Source organism: Megascapheus bottae, chromosome 17 (genome assembly GCF_031878675.1).
Source record: "Megascapheus bottae isolate mThoBot1 chromosome 17, mThoBot2.hap1, whole genome shotgun sequence".
Taxonomy (NCBI): Eukaryota; Metazoa; Chordata; class Mammalia; order Rodentia; family Geomyidae; genus Megascapheus; species Megascapheus bottae.
The window spans coordinates 3,057,242-3,084,615 of record NC_143525.1 but is presented as its reverse complement, the minus strand read 5'-3'; the positions used below and the strand labels follow the sequence as shown (position 1 = coordinate 3,084,615).

Below are 27,374 nucleotides of genomic sequence, written 5' to 3'. Positions count from 1 at the left end.
AAAAGAAACCGGGAAGTGGAGCTGTGGCGCTCACAGGGACAGCGCTCTAACCCTGAGTTCAAGTCTAATTACCCACAAAGAGAAGAAGAAAAAGAGGACCCGGGGCCCCGGAGTGACCCTGGAGGGGACACTCCCCTTCCATCAACGGCTTAGCAAAGTGACTACCTCCCCAGACAGAGGCACTAAGAGCAAAACCCAGGAAAAAGCTCCGGGCGCGGACTCCCCCGCATGCGGACTGCGCCCGGTGGCGGCACGCGCGGGCGCTCGTGGATGCTTGCTGATGCAGGGCAGAAACGCGTGTACGCCCGGGGAGGCCAGCAAGACCTTTGCAACAGTCAGTCAACAAACTCGCACGGAGCGCGCGCGCCGTCGGCGATCTCCGCTCTTTCAGAGGCGGAAATGCAAACTAGGCTGTCGGGGACTTGCCCAAGGTCACCCCTCGCCCTCCTTCCCTCTCCGCTTGCTTCCCCCCCCGCACAACGCTGCCGCGGAGGATCTGTACCCGAGTACCACCCAGGGTGTACTTTTAACCCCGCCGCAGCGACCGCCCAACCGGGGTACCCTCGGGATCTCCGGGTTTTTCCAGATTACGTACACGGGACGCGCCAACGCAGCGCGCCACCAAGGGCCCAGGGTGGGTGGGTGGGGGCGGTACGGGGGCGGGGCCTGTGTCCGCCCCGCACACCGCGGGTCTCCTGGAATAGAAGGGAAGGAGTGGGAGGGGCTATGGTCTTGACAGGCAGCGGGAGGTAGGCGGGTCTTCGCCGAGGGGCGGAGACTGGCTGGGCTAGGACTTCCTGAGTGGCTAGTAGGCTAGACAGACGGTAGTGGGCGTGGCCGCTTCCTGATAGGCAAGGGCTGGGCCCTGGAGACACGCGGGCCAATCGGCGCTTGGGGGCGGGGCCTGTGCCGGCGCCGTCTGTCCGGGGCCCCTTGGCGCTGCCCAGTCTGGCTGTGGCACCGCCCGTTGTGAACGCGTACTTGCAAGCCCTCACCGCCGCCTCTGCTGCTCTTCTACCGCGTCCGGGCCGCCTGCCCGTAGCCATGAGCGCGCTCGGCCGGGGTTCATCCCGACGGCCTCTAGATTAGTCCCCGCCGCCTCTTAGAACCCGTTTGCAGCATGGAGTCTCCCGCTCAGAACCAGCCCGCCAGCATGCCCCAGTCCAAAGGTAAGCGCGCCCGCCGGACCGCGGCCTTGCCCTCCCTTCCAGCCCGAGCCCTGAGCCTACCCCACAGTGTTCCGTGCAATGCCAGCCTAGTCCAGAAACTCTCCCTCGCTTAGGCCCTGGGTTGCACCCAGGCCGAGATCTCCCGGACTGGACCCAGGCTAGGACTTGGTTCTTCTCACCCCGTGCCAGGCCAGGGGCCTCACCCTGATCTCATTTAGGCCTCAGGGCTGCAGTCTGGATCGAAACAAAGCTAGACTGTGGTGGGACTTCCTCCGATCCACCCTCACAGCCGAGTCTTCAGGCTGCACCAAGTCTCTCATTTTCAGTCGCAGGCTTCTGAGCTCTATCCAGGTTGGAACTAAACCCATCCGGGCCCCAATGGCGCTCATCTATTAGAGTCCTTATTATGCCCCAGTGCTGGGGCTCTGCCTGTACTCCAGTTAAGGAGTCCTTGTCTTTCCCCAACCCCCAGATCTCTCCATTCTTGTGGACCCTCTCTTGCAGCCTTGTCTTCCCAGAACACCTCCTGGTCTCCCACCCTTGGGCAGCATAGCTGCCCCTCTGCAGATTTCTCTTTGGCTAGGTTGCAGTCTTTGCACTTGGGGGCGATCCTTTCCCATGCTAGTTAGTGTCTCTAGGGCTGGTTGTTTCTAGACCTTGTCTGCTTCTTCTTGGGACTTGGGCTGGCTGCCAGCCATGTTGGGGGCTTGATCTTGTCTTTTCCAAGTAACTGGCCTTCCTGGAAATTTTTGCGAGGTGGCATTGGTTGTGGTAGCAGCAGCAGCACCAGCAGGATTTGTCATGAGGGTGAGGGAGGAAGGATGAGACTTGGAGGATAAAAGGGGGATTTTTTTTTTCAGGAAGAGGAAAGAATGTTTTTGGTGTGTGGGAGTTCCGTAGGCTGAGCCGTGTGAGAGTGAGCTCTAAATCAGATTAGCGGCCCTGCATAGCCTGCTTCTTGTCCCATATCTGACAAATCCCTTGGGGTCTCTGGGCCTCAGTCATCTTACCTGTCAAGAGGATATTAGGAATATCCTCTTCACAGGAGACTGTGAAGGTTTTCAAGCAAGTGTGGATGAGGTGCTTGGAAGCTCAGCATGGCCCTGGCACGCAGTAGGTGCTTAAGGAGGGCAGTTGCTGCACCCCTCCTTCTGATTGCCTGTTTTTCCTACTGGAAATGTTGCAGCCATGCGGGATCAGAGCTTTGCCTCTGAATTGTACTTGCCAAGTGAGCAGGAGGAAGGGAGAAGCCCCGTGTTGGGGCCCCTCAAGCAGGGGTGGGACCCACTCCTCCTTTCCTGAAGGGGCCCACCAGTGTGGGGTCCTCAGAGGGTGTGGGCCCTTCCTTGCCACTGCTGCCAGTGGCTGTGGCGGCTGTGGGCTGGAGCTGGGTGGGCAGGATAATTACGTCTTACATAAGTGGAAGGCCAGATCCCTGACCATTGCCCAACCGCTTGCTGTGAGTAACTCGGGAGGCACTCGCCGGGGGAGGTGGCTGGGAGACCTCGTGTCGCTGGGAACCTCAGGGACTGGGAAATCAGACATTCATCCACCCGGGAAGAGTTTGGAAGCAGTGTTTGTTTTTGGAGGCATTTCAGCATTTCCAGACAGGAGATGTCTCATCAAAATAAAAGTTGTAATTGTGGAGTGTGTATGTGTGTGTAAGAGTATGGTAGCAGAGCCCTACGGGAGGATATTGCTGTGTGATTTGAGGCTGGGTATTTCCCTCTCGGGGCCTCTCTGCAGAGAGGGCCAGCGTGAAGTCCAGCTTCTAGATCCATGTAGCATGATAGTGGAAGGGTTGGATAAAGGTCAGGTCCCTCCTTAAGGCCTAGGGATCCTATCATTTGATTGGGGTTTGGAGAAGGAGGGGGTGGAGGAGCTACCCTGTCTCTTTACTAAAAATCTCCGGAGCTGACGCTTCTCAAACTCTTTTTCCCTGGGTCATTCTTGTTTTCTCTATTCCTCAATGCCCTTCTTACAGATGAGGAAACTATCACAGGCACTAGGTGCTTACCAGAGGCTGTGCAGCTAGGCAGACAGTCCACCAGGACTGCCTCTGTAGTGGTTTCCCAGTCTCTTCTATGTTCTCCTCTTTATAGTAGGGTCTGGGGCTGGGCTGTGGGTGTTCCACACCTCCTGGTCTATCACCTCCATGTCCAGCGGGCTATGTGAGAACTGAAGGATCGCCAAGGCCAAGGTGCCACCCTTGTGCACAGCCCCGACAGATGGCACGTTGTATGTTTCCTGTCACTTGGCCCATTCAGCAGATGCAGATTGAGGTTTCCCAGGGGAGTGGCTGGACCGACTCCATAGACCAGAACGGGTTCTCATGATGCCCTCTTGATGCCCTCTGTATCCTGGGCACCAGGATCCCTGGCACAAAACTCTTGCCTTGACTTCTTGAAAGAATTTGAACAAAGCAAGGGAGTGGCTGGCACTTGGCTTTACCTTAGCCTTACCTTTGTGCTTCCTGCCTGGCAGTAGACATTTGTCCATCCTCTGTGCAGTGGCCTGGGAGTTCTCCAGTGCATGAGGCTCTTGGGCTCCGCAGCCTTGTTGTTTTCCCCACTTCCTTGCCCATATGCCACTTATTGGCTGGGGTCAGAGGTCAAGGGCAGCTGGTTATGGGGGCTAGGGTGCAGGGACACTTGGGGTGAGCACAGTCCAGTAAGCCACATTTTGCCCTTGGGGGCACCATGCGTGTTGTGCAGTGTGCATGGTCGCTGCCCAGAAGTGCCATTCTTGAGGCTTTCATGATCGTGGTCATAGGGCTTGGATTCGGGCTGGTGGCCCTGGCTGCTCTGCCAGGCTGCAGAAGCACCATGCTGGACTGGCCCTGCCTGTTGTTCTTGCAGCCCACTCCCCCACCCCTTGTCCTGGCTGTCGGAAAGACTGGAAGGTGGCACCTCCGGGACTTTCCCCCCCCCTACCCTGGTGTGACGCACAGGAAACTCTCTATCAGCCAGCCTGTGGCTCAGAGCCTGAAGGGAGCAAAGTTCCCAGCCAGCCTGTGTGGGGAGAGGGAGAGGGCCACAGGGCCGGGCAGTGAGGCTTCCGGTGGGGTGAGTCAGCAGGCCTGGTGCTGACTCACCGCTGGCATGCTGGGTGCTGCCTGCAGCTTAAAGGGGTAATGCCTGGTGGTGAGCATGTGTGGGGGGGTAGAGGATGCAGCCTGGGTCCTGCAAGAAGCAGTCGGTCTGAGCTGCCCATTCCAAGCAGCTTTATCTTGGACCTCTGAGTGGCTGGGACCCCTGGACAACCCCTGCTGTCTTGCCCAGGAACTTCCTCTGTTAGGTAAAGGGCTCTGCTTCCTCTTGTTCACCTCGGACTAGAGCAGGTGGCAGTGGCTGTTTACTGCCTTTGGCCCAGGGGACTCCTTCAGGCTCAGAGGTACAGCTGGGGCCAGAGAGGGCCAGGATCAGAGGCAGTGAAGGATCAGCCAGGTTGGTCCTGGTGGCCTCTGTCTGAGCTCCTGGAAACCAGTGATGTGGAGATCTGGAGCTTCATGGCCTGGGGTCAGATCCCAGCTGGACTCCTTTTGCAATGTGACTCAGGATAAGTTACATCTGGCCCATTCTCTGTGTGCTTTCCTGGTATAGCCCAGCTTCCAGGAAAGCCTCAGTTTCCCTCACTTGCAGAATGGCAACGGACCACTACCTAGATGGAAGCAGACAGCGTTTTTCCCCATAGTAGCTCAGTGTCAGATACTGGACTGTCCTGGAAGAACAGTTCAGTTAGGCAGGAAGTGGGGGCGGAGCCTCAGCTCTGGTAGGTTGGGCCTGGTTTCTAATCCTGGAAACAGCACTTCCTCACCTGGGCAAGGGACCGCCCCTCTCTGACCCTCAGTCTCCTCTTCTGGGAAGTGGGAGGAGAACACCCTTTCCGTGTAGGGTAGTGGTGTAGATGGGAGATAGTGTTTGTCAAGCAAATGGCATCTGTGATTATTTTACAGTTGTGGTGTGGTTGCTGCTCACTGCGGGGTAATACATGGGACAGAGCTTCCCATGATGCACTTGTTGGCTCCGTGATGTCAGGTTTCCCCGGTTATAGGGCTCTTGAATGCGAGTCAGAATCTACTAGGCTCCCAGACCTGTGATCCCCAAGCTGGAGCTGGGGCTTGCTTTTGCCCCCAGGCTCCTTGGAAAAGATGAGTGGGGAGCGAAGGACTGGGGAGAGGGATGTCCCCTGGCCCTGCCTCGGTGCCTTTTGCATGTAAGGATGCAGTAAGGGAAGCATGGGAAGTGTGGGAGTGGCCTCTGGGAGCAGCCTCCTGAGTCAAAAGGTCCCACTCAGTGTGGGGCATGTGCTGGCCCGGCTGGGAGAACACGTCTCCCCTAGCCCATGGCTCTGTGCTGCCTTCTTCAGTCAGGTCTGCTTGCCCAGTGGCTTCTCCTCCCTGCTTCATGCCCTGGGTGTGGAGGCCAACCAGAGTCCAACGGAGACAGTGGTAGCCTGTTGGGCTCCTCTAATGGATTCAGACACCAAGCCTACTTATATCTGACCTGCCGAGGGTCATCAGACTCTCCACCCTCGTCCCCTTCCTGTCCTGTGGGTTCCTCTCGGACCTGGCATTCCAGGGGCTGCTTTGGGAAGGCTGACTAGCAGCCTCTCCCAGTTGGCCCCCTGTCCCAGGTAACTGAGATAGTCCCTCCTGCTGTGCATGGGTCACCGCCAAGGCCTATCCTTGCTCTTTGGCCCCTCCTGGTGGCAGTGTCCCAACCTGAGAGGTGGGTCTTCCATTTCCCTCTTGAAAGAAGTCTAAATGAGTACGCCGGGTATCTGTGGTTTATACCTGTAAACCTAGCTACTTGGGAGGCTGGCATTTGAGGATCATGGTTTGAAGCCATGCGGCGCAGGAAAGTCTGTGAGATTCTTTTCTCCAATTAATGACTCAAAAAAAAAAAAGGAAGAAAGAAAGCAAGAAAGCAAGCTGGAAGAGGAGCTGTGGCTCAAGTGGTAGAGTGCAATCTTGAGTGGAAAAGCCAAGGAATAGTGCTCATGCCTTGAGTTCGAACCACACACACACACACACACACACACACACACACACACACACACACACACACAGAGTGAAGCCTATACAGGGTGTTTTAGCCCACTGTCCTGCAGAGCCCCTGAATCCTGTGGCCCACAGGGCAATCCTGAAGTGTCATAACAGGGAGCAGCCTGAGCCAGCCAGTGGGGTCAGCTCCATGTCCTTCTCCCAGCCTCAGTTTCTCACCCACACTCTTGCAGTAGGCGTTCAGTTACAGGGTGGACATGTTCACTTATGAACGTGTTGTTGCATTGAGTACAATTCTCATGTGTGTGCTCATGTCACACTCACTTCAGGGGCCTGTGCTGAGGAGCCCACGAGCCCGTGTGAAGTGACAGGCCAACTTTCATGGGGCCAGGCTCCGAAGGGCCTGGACATTCACCCTGGATGTTCACAGCAGAGTTTAGGCCCAGTCGGGAGCTAGGTGGGAGGTGACAGACATGGCTGGTGTGTGGTGAAGGGTCTGAGTCTGGATCATGGCAGATGCTCACTGAATGTCAGTGGGAGTTGTAGTGTGAGGTGGAGGTGTAATTTCTGGAGCAAAAGGAGACGAGGGCGTGAAGAGCTCAGCTTGGGGCCGTCTGAGGAGGTGAGAAGAAGGCGACTGAGCCTATGCAGGAACCGGCTGCCTGCCCTGTGGCCTGTCCTCTCCCTTGGCTCTGGTGTGCACTAGACCTGTGCTAGCTATTTCCTTGCTTGAACCATGGCTGCCTCGCCTGCTTCATCTCAGGCCTTGTTTCTACTGCTTATAGGTTTCCTCAGCCCGGGACTGCTCTTGTCCTGTCCAGGAAAGTCACTTGGGGTGACTGGGGTGTGAGCAGTGTCTCTGGCCTCTGCCTGTACTGCAACCCACTGTGGAGCTGGGACAGCTGCAAGTGTCCTCACAGAGTCCCTGGTGGAGGGTCATCTTTGAGAGCAGGCCCTGACTGCTGGGTTTCTGCAGCCTGAAGGTGGCCGGATGGTGCGAAGTGGGTATGAGAAACTCTAGCGTGCTTGGCAGGGAAGCAAGCCCTGTGAGGTGGAGAGATGGAGGCACTGAGGGCTCAGAAGCCAAGACCTAGCCAAGTGGCCATAGATAGCTGGGGAGCGAGAGGTCAGGGCTATGGGTCAGAGGCCTTGCGTGATTTCCTCATTGCCCAGGTCTGTCACTCATTTGTAGTGGGTGGTCCTAGAGGCATGGGGTGGGCTGTGGGGTTGGTTGGGTACCAGTTCCAGGGGTAGTATATAGTAGGTGCTAAGTAAATGACAGAGAAATTGTCACCTTTTCTATCAGCCTTAGGCTGCTGTTTCAAGGCCTCAGGTCAGGTCATGGCTTCCAGGTCCTTGGGTTATCGGGCCCAAAGCAGGGTGTGTGTGTGTGTGTGTGTGTGTGTGTGTGTGTGTGTGTGTGTGTGTGTGACTCAGCTCTGAAAGATCTTGGGAGACCTCTGTAAGGGTACCTGGGCCCCAGGTCAGGTATTATGCCCACCTGTGACTGACTGATGCTAAGCTTGAGCTATTGATGCAAAGCTGCTCACTTCACAGCTTTCCCTCTCCTTCTTGGGCCTCAGTTTACCTCTCCTTCCTCCCCGCCCCATGCAGTTATGGGTTGGCCTACCTGTGTTCCAAGGGACCTGCAGAATGGAGGTGCCCACCTGTATGGGGGGGGTGGCTGGGAAATCTTGCCACTGATATTTACATAGCTGGGTTTGCTCTGTCCCGTGGGCTTATCCAGCCCACTGGGACTGGATCTGGGACTTCTCTGTGGAATCAGGAGTCAGAGGAACATGGATGGTGGAGTGGGGACCAGCTCAGGAGCTACAGTTTGGAAATCTCGGGGTAGCCCTGACTGGGGCTTGGTGCAGTGTGGCCCACTCTCTGGCTGTCTTTGTTGGAGCCAGCCAGCCTCAGACTTGCCTTCATGCTAGGCTGGCCTTACCAGACGCTTGATGTTCACCTGTCATCTAGTCTGAGACTTCATTTGTAGGACAGACCCTGATGACCTTTCCCTGGAGTTGCTGCTCAGCTGGGTAGCATCGGATGGGTGGTGACCCCAGATGACCCCTGTCTAATCATCCTTGAGCCAGGAGTCAGACACAGCTAAGGCATCTGCTGATAATAGAATGACCCAGGAGGTCACCCTGAAAGGTTCAGCCCTTTGCCTGAGGGTACATAGCTAGGAAGTGGCAGAGTGGCAGATCCAAATCCACTGGTCTGCAGACATCCTCTCTGAGATAGTAGCCACAGAAATGGCTGGGGAGAGGTCACCAGAACTTAGAGCCAGTCATGAAGAGACTTAGCTGTGGTGGTCAGGGGTACTCTCTGGCACCCAGCAGAGGCATGTATCATCTTGGGTGGAATTGCCAAGAGAATGGCATGTGCCAAGGCCCTGAGGTGGAGAAGAGGGTGGCTTACTCAGGAATTGGGTAAGGGGTAAAGGAAAGGACCTTCCTAAGAACTTCATACCATGGCAGGAACTTTATTCCACTCTGTTGGCATAATCTAGGGTCAGTCCCTGAATCCCTCTCAGCCTCTTTCCTCACTCCCTGCTTTGGGGGCTACCTTGAAGTTGGAGCAGCCTGAGACCACATGGGTCCTGGCACTGAGTTCCCTTGCCTGTATTAGGGCCCTGGCTGGCCAAGGCGAGAGGACTTGTTGTGGTTTGCCTGTGATGGCCAAGAGCCTCTGTTTGTTATGGTGACAGTCGTCACCTCCAGCCACACCTGGGTAATGCTGGCTGCCTGGCCATCTGGGCCTAGCCCCAAAGTTGATGGGGACAGTGGTAGCAGCTGATAGCCAGAGGCTTGTTTCTGCCCTGTCTCCATGGTGGCCTCCCTCACTCCCTGTGACAGCTGGTAGCTGCCCCACAGTGTCCAGGTCATTCCTGACGCAGGCCCATGTCCCTGCAGGGGAGGTGCCAAGGCGAGGGGGGGTACTGCTAGCCTGGGAGAAAGCACTTCCTAGCTTTGGGATGAAAGTGGCCTTGGAGAGAGAATCAGCAAACAATGACAATGACAAACAACAGTAAACCAAAAACTAAATACTAAAGCCTGCCTATAATTCTTATTGTTCAAGATGGATGATGATAATTATTATTACTTTTATTACTGTTATTTTTTTGGCCAGTCCTGCGGCTTGAACTCAGGGCCTTGGCACAGCTCTTGGGCTTTCTCAAGGTTAGCAGCACTCTACCACTTGAGCCACAGCACCACTTCTGGCTTTTTCTGTTTATGTGGGTATTGAGGAATCGAACTCAGGGTTTCATGCATGCTAAGCGAGCACTCTACCATTAGGCCACATTCTCAGCCCGATGGTGGATTTTTTTTTTTTCGTTCCACGTTTTCAGAGGCCAGTAATAACCAGGCTAAACTGTTTATGAGCCATTGCATTACTAGGAACATTTCCGGGATAGCACGCCCTCTGTGAGCGCCTTGCAGATGGATTCCTTCCTGGGCCTCCAGGAAGGCGTTTCTGCCTTTTAGGGATGGTGGCATTACTGCCGTGGCACTAGTGTAGCAAATGTGCAGTCTTTGTAGTGGAGTGGAAACCTGCGCTTGCGCCGGTCTCAGGCCAGTGCAGAGCTTCTGTGACTGCTATGCCATTCTTGCTTTGGTACACTGTAGCCCAGAGCTCCTTCCTGGAAGCAACTTAGATGCAAGGGCAGAAGGAGCTTCCAGGAGTGGACTACCTGGCATTCTCTCTGTTTTCTTATTGTATTGTAAAATGTGCCAGTCCCAGGGGGGGGGGGTTCCCTGGGGAGGCCCAGGCTGGGTGGTGTTTGCTCTGAGCATGGACTTCCACTCCTGTCCCTGCACATAGGGAGAGTCTTGTGGGAGGTTATAGTGATCAAGGCCAGGCCTGGAGGGTTTCCAGTCAGCCAGCATCCTCAGGGGACACGCTCCTGGTTGTCCTAAGTGTCCAGGCCCTGTGCCCAAGTGCTAGATGAGGCTCTGATGCCACTCTATGTGGGGCTGAAGTTGGAGCTGAAGCTGGTTCACACGTGGCTTCACGGACTGGGGTCCAATGGGTGGGGGGTGGCAGGCGTGGGCAGTTCTCAGCCCTGGTGGCCAGTAGTGGGAATGAGGTGGCAGCAGAGGTGCAAAGATGGGCAGAGCAGGTGGCAGGGAAGGAGAGGCTCCTGTGAGGGATAAACGTATAGCCAGTGCGTTTCTACTCTGATGCCATTGTGGAGCCTTGGTTGAATCCCAGCTCTGCCATTCACTAGGTTCTGGTGCCCTGGGCAATCCATTGCCTTCTCGGGTGAGTACAGCCTGTCATGAAGGTGCCCAGGAACTGGCAGGCTCTGGGCCTGCCTTGCGCCTTGCTTTCCTTCTTGCAAGATGACAGCCATGTCTTCTTCAGAGGTGGCCTAACCCAGGGGTGCTCTCCTGCTGTGTCCTGTGCAGCCCGCTGGGCTCCATGCTCTGTAAAGGCTGACCTTCTTCCATGCCAGCCTGGGACTGGACACTTGGCTGCACCCTGAAGTGACCCTGAGTGTGGTCAGGCTGTTCTCTTGTCTCCAAGACTTGGCATTCCTGTGCTCCTGGGTGGCCCCAGGAAACGCAGTGAAGGTGAGAAGTTTGTGCAGGGCAGAGGTAGAGGGTGGAGGAGAGCCAGGCCCAGGGCCCAGCTTCTGGGTGAGCAGGTCTGGCTGGACCATCCCTGGAGGGTAGCCTGGGCTGGGTTCCAGCCCTGAGCACAGGTCAGCTCAGAGCTTACCTTGTCCTGTGTTCCCACTTCACAGGTGAGTAGTCAGATGCATGGCCTCACATGGCCCTAGAAGCACGTGGTCAGCAGCCCTGCTCCCATTCACTGTGTGACTGTGACCTTGGTTGCTTCTCCTGGGCATTGGTTTTTTGCTCATCTTGGACATCAGGCTGCCATCTTTCCTCTTACCATGTTACCCACCACCCCCACCCCCGCTATATTTTTCTCCTCCAAGGAGTCCTTTTAGGAGGTGGAGGAGATGCTTTGCTGGAGGGGGCTGGGGTTCCCATGGTGGCTTGTGGGAGGTGAGCCTGGGTGGCCCATCAGGCTGGGGGACAGAGACTCTGAGGGCTGGCTGAGCATGATACCCCACTAAGCCTGAGCCTTGTGTTTGAGAGAGCCAAGTTGGGGATCCCAAGTCTGGCCCTCTCCCAAGCCTCCAGTCACTCCATGTGGGCTTGTTTTCCATAGTGACTCTTGGGGAAACTGGCTCAGGAAGGGACCCAGGTGGGGCTCAGTTTACCCTCACCATCAAGATTGACCTGAGAGGGGTCGGACACTGCACTCGGAAAGTGCCTCAGACTTCTGCAGGCTTCTGTAGCCCCAGTCCAAGATGAGGGTGAGGGCAAGCAGGGCGGAGCAGGAAGTCTGCTGCTTAAGCCTTTCCTGGACTACCTCTCCACCTGGTTTCCCTGTCTTGCCCGCATCTCAGGGTCAGCTTCTGCATTTGTGAGGACACCCAATCAGGCTGCAAGTGTAGGTCAGTGGTAGGTAGAGAGCTTGCTGGGTATGCTGGAAACTCTGGCTTTATCTTTAGTACTGCAAAACAAAAACAAAAATCAGAAACAAACAAGATACCAGTCCTGTCTTACTGGATGAGGACCAACCCTGGTGACCTCATTTTAATTTCATTACCTCTGTAAAAAAAAAGAATCTTATCTCCAAATAAGGTCACATTCTGAGGTACTAGGGGTCAGGACTTCAGTGTAAAAGTTTGGAGACCTTGATGAGAACTTAAGTGCAGGCTACCTGCAGAGTCAGGGGTGCCAGTGCCTGGCACACCCGTTCCTCTGACCTGGATGGGCTTCTGTAGCTGGCTGGAGTGTCCAGATCTCATCCCCACCCTAGGCCCACTTTCATCCCCAGCTGTAAGGCTGGTCCTGACCAGCTAAGCACCAGAGCTCGTGTGTGACTTGCAGGCAGGCAATGGGGCAGGTGGCTGCAGAGTGACAGTCACAGCTGCAGCTCAGCTTCTGGGCTTGGGCCTGGCTAGCGTGCATGGAATCTGTTCCCAGCCTGGCCACTTCCTCCTTCCAGTCCAGGCAGGCACATGCTCTGGACACCTAAGGCTCGGAGGCCTCCCCCCCTCCCCCTGGTGGCACTTACCACATTGACCATCTGCATCTGTACTGAAGACCCAGGGATCCTTGGGGTCTGGGGGACCATGTTATGGGCCCTAGCATTACCTAGCCCAGACAATGTTGATGGTTGCTGAGATTAACTAGATTCCTCACCTTCTCTCCATTTTAGGAAAATCCAAGAAGAAAAAGGATTTACGGATAACCTGTGTGTCTAAGCCGCCTGTGCCCAATCCCACGTGAGTCTGACTCAGTTTCCCAGCCTGCTCTCCCTGGAGAGGTTGGAGAGGTCTCCTGAAGGGGGCTAGGAGAGCAAGCAGGTGGGGGTGTGAGGAGGTACCTCTGCTCCTTGTCCTGGTCTGGGCAGCACTGGGCCTGGTGGGTCCCGTGGAGGCTGGCGGTCACTATCTACCTGCTGTGGGCCTCCTCTCAACCCTATCCTGGGCTTTTGCCCAAGGCCACCACAGCAGCCCATGCTGGCACCCACGAGAGGCTCTGATGAGATGACAGGAGCCACATGCCTGATCCACTTGCCAGGCCTTTTCCTCCTCCTCCTCCTGCTGTGGGGTGGGGCGGCACTGTGGTCTCACTGAGCCTGAAAGGTCTGCTTCCTCTACAGACCGCCCCGGAACTTGGACTCCCGGACCTTCATCACCATTGGAGACAGAGTAAGCGCTGGCTGAAGTGCAAGGTCCTTCACTGCCTCCTCCACCAGGGCCGAGCTGGCCCTGTGGGGCCCCTGGGACTTGGCCATGGCTGGTGGACATAGCTGGGCACTGGGGAGGAGCCTGTCTTTGGGCTGTGGCTCTGGACCTCCTCCCTCTGACCTTCCTTGTATGGAAAATGTACCGTCAGCCTGCCTTATGGGGTCCAGAGCTGGCATGTTGTCTGACCTCAGTTTATGAACCACGAGCCCCTGTACCTTTCTCACCCCAACACCAGACTTCCTGACATCTTACTTAGTCCCTGTGTTTCTTTCAAGGCAAGTTTGTGTGTGTGTGTGTGTGTGTGTGTGTGTGTGTGTGTGTGTGTGTGTGTACACAAAGATGTTTTATCAGGCTCAGAGAGGCTAAGTGGTCCCAAAGTCACACAGTGAGGAGTGGCTAGTGCAAGGTTCCAACCCAGATCTGTCCATCTTGGCCTCTCCTACTCTTTCTGCTGGGTGAAGGTCAAGGGCCAGCCAGCATTGACATGGCAGCCACAATACCTTCTCTTTCCTGTCTCCTAAGAACTTTGAGGTAGAAGCTGATGACCTGGTGACTATCTCAGAGCTGGGCCGTGGAGCCTATGGGGTGGTGGAGAAGGTGCGACACGCGCAGAGTGGCACCATTATGGCTGTGAAGGTAAATAAAACTCCCCATGCCCAAGTCCCTCCCTGCCAGGGAGTGCCCGGCCCTGGAGGCAGCTATGGGACAGATCCTGGCTGGTCAACTGCCCACCATGTGGTCTTGTCATTCTCCATGACCAGTGGCAAGGTGATGCCTCTCAGGCCAAGCCAGGCCAGGCCTGGTTTCCCTCCCCTCCCGCCCCCCGTTCTGTGGGGGGGGGGGAGATGGGGGGAGGCCCTGCTTCTCACCCGCAGCCTTCCTACAGCGCATCCGGGCCACCGTGAACTCGCAGGAGCAGAAGCGGCTGCTCATGGATTTGGACATTAACATGCGCACAGTTGACTGCTTCTACACCGTCACCTTCTACGGGGCCCTCTTCAGAGAGGTGTGGCCTGGTGGGGTGTGTGGGGGGGGGGTGGGCCCATTTCCAACCAACCCATGTATTGCCAGCCACCACTGTATGTTGAGTGCTAGGGCCTCAGAGGACACGGAAGAGCATTGGAAACCCCTCTCTTGCCTGTCTGGAAAACAGCATTGCTGGATTCTTATCGTTGTCATTGCCAAACCATCCCCCTCTCCTCCATGCCTCAGTTTCTTTGTCTATAAAACGAGTCAGTTGACTGAGCTTATCTCCCGAAGTTGTCATAGAAACCAGTGCCTGGTGGACAGGGAGGGGTTAGCTCTGGACTCTGGGAAGGAAGGGTGGAGCTGCCACAGTAGTTTAGAAAGCTTAGAGGGACAGGAGGGGTAGCTGGGCTAGATGGGAGGGTTTGCCATGGACTTGCTTTTGTTTTTCTTTTTTGTCTTTTTTGTTGGTTATAGGACTTGAATTAAGGGCACTGTCTCTGAGCTTTTTCACTCAAGGCTAGCACTCTGCCACTTTGAGCTATAGCTCTACTTCCAGTTTTCTGGTGGTTAATTGAAGACAAGTCTCAGACTTTCTTGCCTGGGTTGACATCGAACCACTATCCTCAGATCTCAGCCTCCTGAGTAGCTATGATTACAGGCATAAGCCACCAGCACTTAGCTGGGATTTGCTTTCTCTATGACACTAGCAGTCTTAAAGTCTTCTTGTCCCAGACTCCCCTTCTCAGGTCCCAGTGGTGGTACAGAGCCTCTGTGTCATGCTTCTGCTCTGGCAGACTGCAACCCAATGGGTCAGGAGACTGAGCTAGGCTCTGTCTTCCTGGTGGCCATCCTGAGGCTGTTGAGAGAGCAGGTTTGGTCCCATGTCCTCAAACCTGCAGCCCGAAGCGTCTTCTGAAACATCAGGAAATGGGCTTGGATGGAGACAGCCAGGGTGGCAGGCCCCAGGGAGAGGCTGTGGGGTGGTAGTATTGGCAAGGCTGGTAGGGTGAGGAAGGGAGAGAAGCAAAAGAGGTGGAGAGATTGGGAGGCAGAGTGGGAGAGGCCAGGAGTTCTGGGAACACCTGAGCTGGTGGGTGGGTACAGTCCCTTCCCAAGAGGAGCCCAGGACTGGTGCTAAGACGCTAGGCCACCTAGAGCAAGGCCCAGAGGGTCTTTGAACACTGCTGCCCCCTGCAGGGAGATGTGTGGATCTGCATGGAGCTGATGGACACCTCCTTGGACAAGTTCTACCGGAAAGTGCTGGAGAAAAACTTGACAATTCCTGAGGACATTCTAGGGGAAATTGCTGTCTCTGTAAGTGGTCCAGGCCCCATGGGTTGGGGGTTCAAAGTCAGAGTCAGAGTCCTAGTCTTGTCCAGCAGGCACAGAAACTGCTCTGTGACTCTACTGGCATAGTAATTACTCCCCAGAGACTCGGTTTCCCTACTCTGGACCAGCCCCTTCTGGAGACCATGGGGGCTTAGGGCTTCTGGACTTCCACAGTTCATGCCTCTAGACCCCTGAGTGTCATTCTCAAATTTCTAGTTGTCCCCCCTCTGCTAGGACTTTATTAGTACTGTGACTATGGGCCTGGTTGATTTTTTTATTTATTTTTGCCAGTCCTGGGCTTGAGCTCAGGGCCTGAGCACTGTCCTTGGACTTTCTCAAGGCTAGATCTCTACCACATGCACCACAGCACCATTTCTGGCTTTTTTCTATGTATGTGGTACTGAGGAATTGAGTCTAGGTCTTGGTGCATGCTAGGGAAGTACTCTGCCACTAGGCCAAACTCAGCCCCTCATTTTTTTTTTTTTAAAGAACTTTGGACTTGTACTAAGAAAGTCCTGAGGTGGCCTAAAGAGGTACAAGCTGAACTGGGGAGATAGTTGCTTTTGGAGTCCATACCTTCCTAGAGGCAGGAAGCAGCTGCAGATTTGAGCAGCCAAAAGAAAAAGGGAAACAGGATCTGTGATGTAATACCCATGGTTCTCAATCCTGGCAGTATCTGGAAACATTTAAAACAGCTCATTCCCATAGGTGCCCCTATGGCCCAGTCCACAGTGGGTGGCTTTGCTAAGGGATGGAGACGAATCTTGAGGCCTGGTAGGTCAAAATGATGGCTGCTGGGAAGTGCAGCCTGGCTCTGCAGAGGTCTCAGGCAGATCATATCCAACTTAGGGGGTAAGAGAAAGGTCAGTGGGCCCGAGAGTCTGCACCAAGATGCCAGGATGCAAGAGCCTTGGCAGGAGCTGAGGGGGAACCAGGGCTGGGATGTGTGTAGAGGGGTGGGGATTTGTTACCCTGCCATTGTCAACACCACCTGGAATAACAGTGGTCCTGTCTCTCCTGTCCTTACCCAGATCGTACGGGCTCTGGAACACCTGCACAGCAAGCTGTCTGTGATCCACAGAGGTCAGTCTCTCCACCTTCTGCCCCACTAGCACAGAGGCTGCAGATTGAGACCCAGGGAGGGACAGAGACTGAGAGGTAGAGGGGTCCAGGCTGCTTTCTACCCTGGGGTCTACTGTGCTTAGAGCAAAGACTGGATAGCCCTCTGTCTTTGGCTCAGCTGACTGCGTCTTGGTTATTATTATCATTGTTATTATTATTATTATTATTTAAGTAGTATACAAAGGGGTTTCAATTCAGTGTCAATTTATGAATACAATGATTTGTGTGTGTGTGGGGGGGCCAGGGTGCCAGTCCTGGGGCTTGAACCCAAGGAGTGGGAGTAGTCCTTCAACTTCTTAAAACTAGCACTCTACTAATTGAGCCACAGCTTCACGTCTGGATTTTTTGGTAGTGTAGTGGAGATGAGTCTCACAGATTTTCCAGCCTGGGCTGGTTTTGAACCACCATCCTCAGATATCAGTCTCCTGAGTAGTTAGGATTATGGCGCCTGGCTTGGTGTCTTCATCAGTGTTGCCCTTTCATTTTTGTGTGTGTGTGTGTTTTGAGTTCATACAGGAGTTTGAACACAGGGCCTTGCACTTACTAGGCTGGCACTCTGCCACTTCAGTCATGTCTCTGGCCCTTCACTGGTTATTTTGGAGATGGAATCTCATGGGCTTTGGCTAGGCTTGTTTTGAACCTCAGTCCTCAGATCTCAGTCTCCTGAATGGCTAGGATTACAGGAGCAGGACACTGGCACTGGGTTTCTGCTTGGTGTTTTGACCTGTAGTCTAGGTATTGTGAAACACCCAGCTGTGGTGGTGTGCCTCTCGCTGGGTCTCACAAGTTCCCTGAACCAACTCCACCATACCTTCCTTCCCGGTCCCTGCTGTGTGCTGGATGCCAGGGTGGCTTTCATGGCTGGTGGGTTGTGTTGTCAAGCAGTAGCTTCTTGGCATGGACCTTCTGGCCCTTTTCTGTGCCGGTCCTTACATGCACCCCATGAAGATGTGGGGTTCATGTGTGTACACAGACTGGCTGCTCCCCTCCCTGCAGATCTGCAGTGCTCTGTGTGTGCACCCGTAACCTATCACCCGTGCCCTCATCAGCCCTACTGCCGACATCTTACCTTTGGCTCCTCAGCTGTGTATAGGCCGTGATTCTCTCTGTGTTAGGCTCAGCACCCATCCTGGCCCACCCCTCTGGCACAGTTGGGGTCTGGCACAGGACCTCTCAGTTTCTATCCCCTCATCCTGTCCTTGGGGTCCGGGGAACCTGCTGTGGGCCCTTAGTGGTGAGCCAGAAAGGCAGCCGTCTAGGATGGGGCCTGCCTCCAGAGGGCGCTGTCCAGTCGTGGCTGAGACCCCCCCGTGTTCCACCTGACAGATGTGAAACCATCCAATGTCCTCATCAACAAGGAGGGCCATGTGAAAATGTGTGACTTTGGCATCAGCGGCTACCTCGTGGACTCTGTGGCGAAGACAATGGATGCTGGTTGCAAGCCCTACATGGCTGTGAGTTGGTGCTGTCAGGATGGGGTGGACAAGGCCTGGGACACTGCCTCTGTGCAGTGGACAAGCTTCGAGTCTTTCCTGTCAAGGAAAATGCCCCCTTCACCCCATACCTGCATCCCCCCGTGCCCTGGGGCCCCATTATCAGGAAGGGAGGCTGGCTAGGAGGCAGGAATTGGCGTTGGCTCTTGCTGGCCTCTGTCAGAAGGTCAGGTGCTGGGTTGAGGGGCCACTCCATTTTGGGGTTAGAAAGGTTGGACTTGACTGAGAGTTGTAACATTCCCACTTAATCCTCTTGCAGCCTGAGAGAATCAACCCGGAGCTGAACCAGAAGGGCTACAATGTCAAATCCGATGTGTGGAGTCTCGGCATCACCATGGTACCGCCCAGGGCTGAGTGCAGGCCTTGCTGGTCAGGTGGGGCTGGGTGGGGCTGTGCTTGGGCTTTGAGCTCTTGGGGGGGCGGGGTGGGCTGGCTGTGAGGGGCTTCCAATACCTTCCAAGGAAATCTGCTTATCAAACACTCTTGACTGTAGAACAGTGAGAGGCAGGAGGGTTTCCCTGATCGTTGAGTTTCCACATCACGAACTGTTTCCCACGCTCTGTGATGTCAGCCACTGGCCTCTTCCCCAGAGCTCTGGGTACAAGCTGAAAAATCTCAAGTTGAGCTCTCTGCTGTGCAAGTGCTTTCCAAAGCAAGATGCTAGAAATTCTAAATATTCCTCCAAGCAGGAATGCATTGCTTGTGGGTACAGGGTCTTTGTCCTGTGAAGGCTGCAAGAACTACTGGTTGGAGGAGTGGGGCATAGGTGCCCCATTTTTCAATCTTGGTTGGAGTACAGCCAAGATCCGGATTGGGGGTGGGGGATATCTGGCTCCTATTCCTAGAAGTGCCTGATGGTCCAATTCAACCTGGCCCAGGGAAATTTGTGCCACCCTAGCCCTTCAGCTAGCTTGTGTTGGGAGTCGTCAGAACCCATCAGACCTGTGTTGGGGTGTCAGAGTTACTCGGAGCCTCCAAATCTCTAGTAGAGTGTCTTGTGGTTCCTACAGCCCAGATCCACAGGTGAGGGGCTCAGCCCCAAAGGTGTTCTTTTCATGCCATCACAAGCCCCCTGAATGGCTCTGAATTAGGGTTCCCACAATTTTCCCTCTGTCCGATCATTCCAGAATGGCTCATAACCTCCGGGAGAGAGTTTACTATGTTTACTGGTTTTCTGTCCCCGCCAGCTGAGTTCCAGAGCACAGTCTCTCCTGGAAGCCAGGCAAGTGTGCGTGCAGATGCCAGCACTCTAGTCCCTGGGCTGTCTGGTAGTCAGGACAGGAAAGGACGTATGGTCACGTTCCTGCACACCAGGTGTGTAGGAGAGTTGTGCCATTTCTGTGCACATGAGGGCTGCCCAGTCGTGGGTCACCCAGACAATGCACAGGAGTACCCTGCACAGATGCAATCCCAGACCTGGTCTGCACGGGCCCAAGCCTGTAACGAGCGTTGCGTTGCCCAAGTGGCGGCCTAGGTGGTGAGTGGAGTCACGCTCGGGACCTCCCAGGGTTCAGAATTGTGTTGCAACCCAGACTGGCTCCAGTATCTGGCTGCTTAGGGTTTTCTACATGTTTTCATGAGGGGTAGCACCTGATCATGTATCATTGTGCTTAGAGGCAGTTTTTATTTAAAAAATTTTGACCTCTTATAAAAGAGACCAGCTGGAGATTGGTGGTTCAGGTCTCGGATGCTCTCTGTCAGGCTCCCAGGGCCGCGGGGCTTTCTCTTGCTGTGTGCAGAGCAGCCTCACATCTGCACAGTGGAATCGGAACATCCTGGAAGAGAATGTGCCCAGCTCTGTCCTGAGATTGCAAGCGCAGGGTGCCACTGTGGGCGGGTTTCCGCCTGGGCTGGGAAGGCCCGTTCTCGCGCAATAATTAATGCTCTGTTCTGGCTGGCGCTGTGTGTGTTGCCGACATAAGGCTTTTGTTTGAACGGAGGCCTCTCTTCGTTCATTGCCGTGATTATGGCCTGTCACTGAGGCCTTGGGCTGGAACTGTGTATTTCATTGCTATTCTAGGCAGGGGCTGGGACTGACCTGATTGTGTTTTTATCCCAGCAGTCAGAAACAGAATCCAGAGTGTGTTGTAGGCTGGCTAATCTCTTCTCAGTGTCTTCCTGCCTACTGCTGGCACAGCTTGAGTAGCCCTAGGCATCCCAAATGATCGGGAGGTATAAGAGATCCATCAGGGCCTTGTCTTGTCACCTACAAGTTCAGGCCCAGCAGGAGGGTGATACTGTGCCAATCACATGTGTTGGCCAGAGCACAAGGAATGGGGCAGAGAGGGGAAGGCTTCCCGGAGGAGGAGGCAGTGCTGGTGGGTGGGGTTGGGGCTCTATAGAGAAGGGCTGCAGACCTCAGTCAGCTGATTCAGTGCAGGGAAAACCATACCATTTCCTGCTTGCCTGTCGCACCAGCAATAGACACTTAAGTTGTTTAGGGAGGAGAGTGGCTTGGGGCAATGGGAGACTTAGGGCCCGGCTAACTGAAGTGCTTTGCCAAGCTGTCTGCTGGCCGGGTGGAGGAGATCGACGCTGACGCCCGCTGGCTTTCATGTCTGGTCTGCTGCAATGTATCAGGAGAGTGAGTGATACTAGCCCATCTGCCTGGCTGTGGGTGCTGGGCTGGCCCCCCCTCCTCTCCTTGCTTTGGGTGCAATATATGTGTTCACGTGGTGGCCAGAGCCTGCTGACCTCACTTTCCCATGCTGCAGATTGAGATGGCCATCTTGCGTTTCCCTTATGAATCCTGGGGGACCCCGTTCCAGCAGCTGAAGCAGGTGGTGGAGGAGCCGTCCCCTCAGCTCCCAGCTGACCGCTTCTCCCCGGAGTTTGTGGACTTCACTGCCCAGTGGTGAGTCTCTGGCCTGTGCCCCAGCCTCGTCCTGGGCACCCGGCATCGGAGTGTGGAAGGCTCGGTTTGAGCCTGAGGAACATCTGGCTAGACAGCTGTGCTGGTAGCAAGTGTTTGAATAGTTCTTCCAGAAACATGTGGGTCAGGTAAACCAGGAGAGAAGAGAGCTATATGGAAAATTTGAGTGCATAAAATGTTTGCTTTTACTGATGTCTAGAACAGTGTATGGAATTAGGAAATCCCCTTGGAAGCCTTATAGAAGTGAATCGTGAAGGCTGGGAATGCGGCCTAGTGGTACAGTGCCTGTCTGGCAAGCATGAAGCCCTGGGTTCAATTCCTCAGTACCACATACACAGAGAAAGCCAGAAGTGGTGCTGTGGCTCAAGTGGTAGAGTGCTAGCCTTGAGCAAAAGAAGATCAGGGAGGGTGCCCAGGCCCCAAATTCAAGCCCCAGGACTGGCAAGAAAGAAAGAAAGAAAGAAAGAAAGAAAGAAAGAAAGAAAGAAAGAAAGAAAGAAAGAAAGCAAGCAAGCAAGCGAAAGAAAGAACGAGATCATGGCCAGGTGATATGGACCCGTGTACTAAGTAAAGGGAACAGGAAGTGAATAACGAAAGAGGAAGAAGTTACATGGAAGTTAAAAGTAAATTCTTCTGAACTGGTTGTGAAAGAGATTTTAGAAAGACAAAGAGGGCCTCTCCGTGTCTACATGAGATACTCAGAAAAATCCAGAGCCTTTATTTCATCTATTAGAAAGTGGTGGTGGCAGCATCGGTGGTGGTGGTGGTGGTGGTGGTGTGTGTGTGTTAATTGAGATTGTCCTCCCAGCACCAGTGGTAAGGAATGTGCACTCCTGGGGCCGGGAGTTTGGCCTAGTGGTAGAGTGCTTGTCTAGCATGCACGAAGACCCGGGTTCGATTCCTCGGTAGAAAAAAGCTGGAAGTGGCACTGTGACTCAAGTGGTAGAGCTCTAGTCCTGAGGAAAGCCCAAGGACAGTGCTCAGGGCCTGAGTTCAAACCCCATGACTGGCAAAAAAAAAAAAAGAATGTGCACTCCTGATTAAACAAACTATTGCAGCATTTTGTGATTGGGATCATAAGACACTCCCAGAATCACTATGGAGGCAGAAACTGAAAGCCTAGGAGGCAGGGAAAGTTGCTACACTATAGTTTGATATACCTTGACACCCCTCCCCCCCCCAACTCCTGCTCCTTCCTCTGTCAGCCTCAGGAGTGTGTGTCCCCAGGCTAGCTAGACTGGCTTTCTCTGTACTGGCCTGACCTCAGCACCCTTCCCCCACCCCCCTCCATTCTGTTCTAGTTTGAGGAAGAACCCTGCAGAGCGCATGAGCTACTTGGAGCTGATGGTGAGTGTGTGAAGGGCACCCCTTACTCTTTGGGATGGGCAGAGACTGGTGCAGCTGTCCCAGATGCAGAGTGGTAGCTCCTGTTCACGCACACCCCTGGCTGCCTCCTCTCTCCTGCTCTTCTATGGAGGGCTACATAGGCTGGGATGGCAGGGCAGAGGCACCAAGGTGGATGAGGAAAGGCTTCCTGGAAGAGGATTGGAAGGAAGGGTGCAGAGTGGAAAGATCATTTCAAGCAGGGGTCCGGTGTGGGCAGAGGCCCGGGGGCATGCGGGGAAAGAGAGGTTAGTGTGGTAAGAGGATGGGGTGGGGTCTTGGACGGCTCTCTCACAGTCCTAGAGGGCCTGGAAGGGCAAGTAGGAGTTTGCCAGGCAGGAGGAGTACGGAGATGGGGTGGGTTGGGGAAGAGGAGTTCTCCCTCGATTCCCTCCCCAGTGACCTTGCCTCTGTCTCTGTCCAGGAGCACCCTTTTTTCACCTTGCACAAAACCAAGAAGACGGACATTGCTGCCTTTGTAAAGGAGATCCTAGGAGAGGATTCCTAGTGGGCTGGCCTGGGACCCCACTGGCCCTCCGGTACCCAAGTCCTCTGCTGGGGCAGTGCTTGCCCACAGCCATGAGCTACTGCCATCCTGATCCTGGGCATTCTCGGAGGAATCGAGGGGGCTGCTCCTGCCCTGGCTCTGCAACCAGCCATTTGTCTCAAGTGCCAAAGAAACCAGATCTTCCAAGACTCCCAGCCAGGCCCATGCAGGCCTGGTCAGTGCCTCTGCCCTACTGCTCCAAGGACCCCAAGTCTCCACCAAGGCTTGGACTTGGAGAGGCCTGGGCACCCTACACGAACTCTGCTGCCCCGCATGGAGGAGGCGGCGAGCCACCAGCTTGGTCCCGCCGGCATGCCACCTCCCGAGTTGTATATATATATATTTTTTATCTCAACTGAATGGACTTTGCACACTTTGGCCCGGGGGGTGGGGGTAGGGCAGACCTCTGTTCTGGCCTCATGGGGAGGACACGGTAGGGGATGAGCCATGTGAATCCTTAAGTCTGTCATGGGGTAACTCTCAGCTACCTGGGACCTAGACCCAGCGCTGGCCAGTGGCCTCGAGGGCACACCTATCCAGCCCCACTTACCACCTCTAATAGGGTTGGGTCACTTTTTTTTCCCCTTAATTTTAATTTATCCTCTGTTGACTTTTCTTTTTGCTTTGTGGGGTTGGCTGTTTGTTTTTCTTGCATGGTTTGGAGTTGATTATTTCTCCAGTTCTGGGCTTCCCGCGGGCTGAGATCTGCCCCTCTGCTGCACCGGGTCTAAGGAGTTGGGGCCTACAGTCTCTCAGCGCGCCCGGGAGAACTCAGGGGCTGTGGGTGTGCTTTGGTGGTGTTTTTAAACAGAAAAAAAAGAAAAAAGAAAAAAAATATATTTTTGTGAAAGAAAGGCCTGTCTCTCTCTGGCCTTTCCCTGGGGGCCTCAGGCAGGCAACTGGTTGCTGTTTTCATTTTAAAAGAGAGAGGTGGGGGGGAAGGTTGTATGAGACTGTGTCATGGTGAACCCGCTGCTCCTCAGGGAAGTCCGCAAGATTGTTGCAGGACAGCTCTTTGAGGGCGTGGGAGCTAGTGGCCCACTAGAGCCCTTGAGAAAAGTCACAAGGCCCCAGGAGGCTGTGACTGCCCAGGGGCCAGGCCCTCTGCTGGACAGAGTGAGCACATAGGTTGGCTTCTGGTGGGATCTTCCTATCCTGTCACCACCAAAGCCTGATGACAGCCAGATGTGTGAGCCATGGACACTCCCTCCCCCCCACTGTGCCCAGGGCAGGATCTCTGTGTTGTACTGGTTAACAGATATGAAAACACACCCAGCCAGCTGAAGTATAACTTGCCCAAAGCCACACAGCTTGTAAAATGGAGCAACAGACTCAGGGACAAGGAGTGGGGTCCCAGAGAAGGCACTGCAGAGTGTGGGGACAACCCAGGGAAGTCCCCCTGCCAGTGTATAGTCTTGGTCAGAGGTCCTTGTGTGGGCTGGGTAGACACTTCCATTCCTTGGGAGCATTCTTCTGCTAAGCAGGAATGTCTGGCTTTAGGTGCTGTGGGATCCAGGCTCTTGGTTAATGTCCCCAAGGACTTCCTGTGTCCACACACACACCACCCTCCTGGAGGCAAGACCACACCTAGTGGCCCCTCCCAGTTCAGCCCTGAGCTCTTCCCAGAGGTAGCTCTTATTGGCTGGAATGGGTTACCTGCCATCCCCTGGCCAATCACAGATCAGAAGGTTGGACTATGATTGGTCAGGTATAGGTGGGACATGGGAGGGGTCATTCACCCCCTCTGAAGATGTGAGGCAGAGCCATAGTAGTCCTAGAAATGGGGACAGGCACCCATAGGGACTGGCTTCTGCCTCCACCCAGCACTCTTCCATCTTCAGCCCTCGGTGTCCACTAACCCTTCCTTGGACTGCTTGTGTTACGGATTGGGAGAACTTTGGTCTCCTCTCAGACCCCAGATCTGACCACAGCCCCCTGGAGTTCTCTGTGTCTTCTGCCTGAAACCCCTCCCATCTTTTCCTTCTCACCTTCTGGAGAGTTCTCCCAAGACCACTTTTATTTATTTATCTATTTTGGTCAGTCCTAGGGCTTGAACTTAGGACCTGAGCTTCTCTTGCTCAAGGCTGGCACTCTACTACCACTGGAGTCACAGCACCACTTTCTGCCTTTTCTGTTGATGGGGTCCAGCCTTGCTGAGTATGAGTAAGAGATGCACGAGATGCACGAGGGAGGGACCCAATCCCAGGGCCCGAATGGACGATCAGTCGTGTGTGGGGTGTGTGTGGGGGTGTGGGGGGTTTGGGGGGGAATGTGCGCATGCGCGTCCTCTCTGGGGCTCAGGCCTATGGAGCTGCGGCCTCCCTTGCGGCCGCCAGGAGGCAGCAGAGCCGGGGCTTTGACCCGGTGCGCCGGGAGCCCCGCCTGGCAGGACTGTGTGCCCGTATAGCACTCTTGGGGTACCGTCCTCCACAGTGGGCCAGGCACGGCTGCTTCAAGAGAAAGCATTGGACATTTACTAAACACGATTGCAAGGTTAATCGTTTGCAAACTTCTGTAAGAGCCACGGAGCACCTAATCAAGTAGTTTATTTACACTTTCCCTAATCCTGCCTAGAGTAGATAGCACTTAGCAGTTTTTGCAGTGTCCTCTCTACAGTAATGCAAACACCAGGCATTTTGCATTCCATTACCAACTAATGCCACCCTTCAGCTTTCACAAAGGGCGTGCTGTAGTCAAATATGCAGACAGGGCGTCGATCTTTCCAAGGCTCAGCCCCAGACGTGGGACAGTTCCTGCAAACCACAGGCACTGTACAGTTACCTCCCTAGGCTCTTTATGAACTTCAGGGTCTGACCTCATCCCTTGCTGCACCCAGGGGTCTTGATTTCCCAGCAGGCAGCAAGGTTGGGGCAGGCACCTCTCTGATGAATGTGGCCCGCTGGAGACACAGCAGAGGTACATGGCCTTTCTGTTTCAATTGCCCGTTAGGAGATCCTCACTCAGGCAGCATTCATATCAGAGGAGAGAGGCCTGCTTGGGAGCACCAGCCTGCCATCAAAGGAGCCTTGGTCAATTCTATGCTGCAGGCGGAGGCAGGCAGCCTCTGTTAGGTCTTTCCTTCCTCAAAATCATGCTATACGGGCCAGGAGTTTGGCCTAGTGGTAGAGTGTTTGCCTAGCATGCACGAAGACCCGGGTTCAATTCCTCCATACCACATACATAGGAAAAAGCTGGAAGTGTTGCTGTGGCTCAAGTGGTAGCGTTCTAGCCTTGAGAAAGCCAAAGGACAGTGCTCAGGCCCTGAGCTCAAGGCCCAAGACTGGCAAAAAACAAACAAACAAATCATACTGTAGGCTGACTCATGCCTATAATACAGGCTACTCAGGAGGCTGAGCTCTGAGGATTGTGGTTGAAAGCTAGCCTGGGCAGGAAAGTCCAAAAGACTCAGCCAATTAACCAGCAAAAAGCTGGAAGTAGAACTGTGACTCCAATGATAGAGTATTAGCTTTGAGTGAAAAGACCAAGTAAGAACATGAGGCCCTGAGTGAGTTCAGGCAGGCTCCAGTAATCACACACACACACACACACACACACACACACACACACACACACACACACACACACACAGTGCCCAAGGCATCCTGCCCTGACTTGTCTTGATGCGTCCCAGGGCCTTTACACTAGCTGTCGCTTCCCAGAACACCCTCCCTGGAAATGTTCTGCTTAGTGGCCTGCCTCCTCTAAAAGGCCTCCATGACTACCCAGATATTTGTCCTGTTTCTTCATTTATTTACATTTGTGTCAGTTCTGCGTTTATAGGGTAGACTGGGGAGTTGTCCTGCTCAGCACCTGGCTTAGCAGGGGCCTAATGATGGCACAGGAAACAGCACAGGTGCCTGAGGCTGAACTCAGGAAGCTGGCAATGGTGGCCTCAGAGCCTGGCAGAGATGTGTTAAGGTTTGGGCTGGGTAGAGCTGTGATGGTGTCTATTTCCAGCATGCTCATAGGAGCTAGCCACCTCCACAGGCTGACTTCTTGGCTTTGCCTTTCCGAGGCTGGAGCCCTGGGAGTCTCCATGCATGAAGCTGCCTCTCTGCTCCCCAAGCTGGGCCCAAGAGGCCACTTGCTCCCCCTGGCAGTCCCCGAACCTGATTAAAGCTGTCTCCCCTCCACCAAAAAAGCTATTAGACATTGGTCAAGATGCATTGTATTCATAAATTGCTTCATTAAATGATAACACCTTTGTACAATTACTTAAAGCTAATAATAGTAATAAAAGCTGCGGGGGCAATTGATCTAGGGACGGGGCCATTTGGTGGCTCTCTTTCAGGCCATGTTTCTGACTTTCTCATGAGCAGGGAAGTGGCTGGAGCAGAGTCTCACTGCAGGGGGTGGGGGTATCTGCACAGGCTCCCTAGCAGCATTCCCCTCAGGCCTTGTGGCATCTTGCAACCCACCCAAAATGGGTTCTTCAATCCTGCACTGCGAGCTGCCTGCATGGGGCTGAGATCATCTCTGAGCTAGCTTGCTGTCTTTCTTTCTTTCCTTCTTTCCTTCTTTCTTTCTTTCTTCCTTCCTTCCTTCCTTCCTTCCTTCCTTCCTTCCTTCCTTCCTTCCTTCCTTCCTTCCTTCCTTCCTTTGTCTTAGGGCTTGCACTCAGGGCCTGGGCGCTGTCCCTGAGCTGATTTTGCTCAAGGCTAGTACTTTACCATATGAGCCACAGTGCCACTTCTGGCTTTT

The 27,374-nt window shown here is 54.4% G+C and overlaps 1 protein-coding gene across 1 annotated transcript; it reads left to right on the top strand.

Moving 5' to 3' along the window:
• Nucleotides 1-908: 908 nt before the first annotated feature.
• Map2k3 (mitogen-activated protein kinase kinase 3) lies at nucleotides 909-24,879 on the top strand. The gene is made up of 12 exons (XM_090349378.1): nucleotides 909-1,169; nucleotides 12,424-12,490; nucleotides 12,871-12,919; nucleotides 13,481-13,594; nucleotides 13,845-13,964; nucleotides 15,125-15,241; nucleotides 16,288-16,339; nucleotides 17,705-17,832; nucleotides 18,131-18,208; nucleotides 20,586-20,725; nucleotides 22,045-22,090; nucleotides 22,551-24,879. Exons 1-12 carry the CDS (start codon nucleotides 1,121-1,123, stop codon nucleotides 22,632-22,634), a joined length of 1,044 nt encoding a protein of 347 aa, XP_090205504.1. The 5' UTR covers nucleotides 909-1,120; the 3' UTR covers nucleotides 22,635-24,879.
• The last annotated feature ends 2,495 nt before the right edge of the window (nucleotides 24,880-27,374 follow it).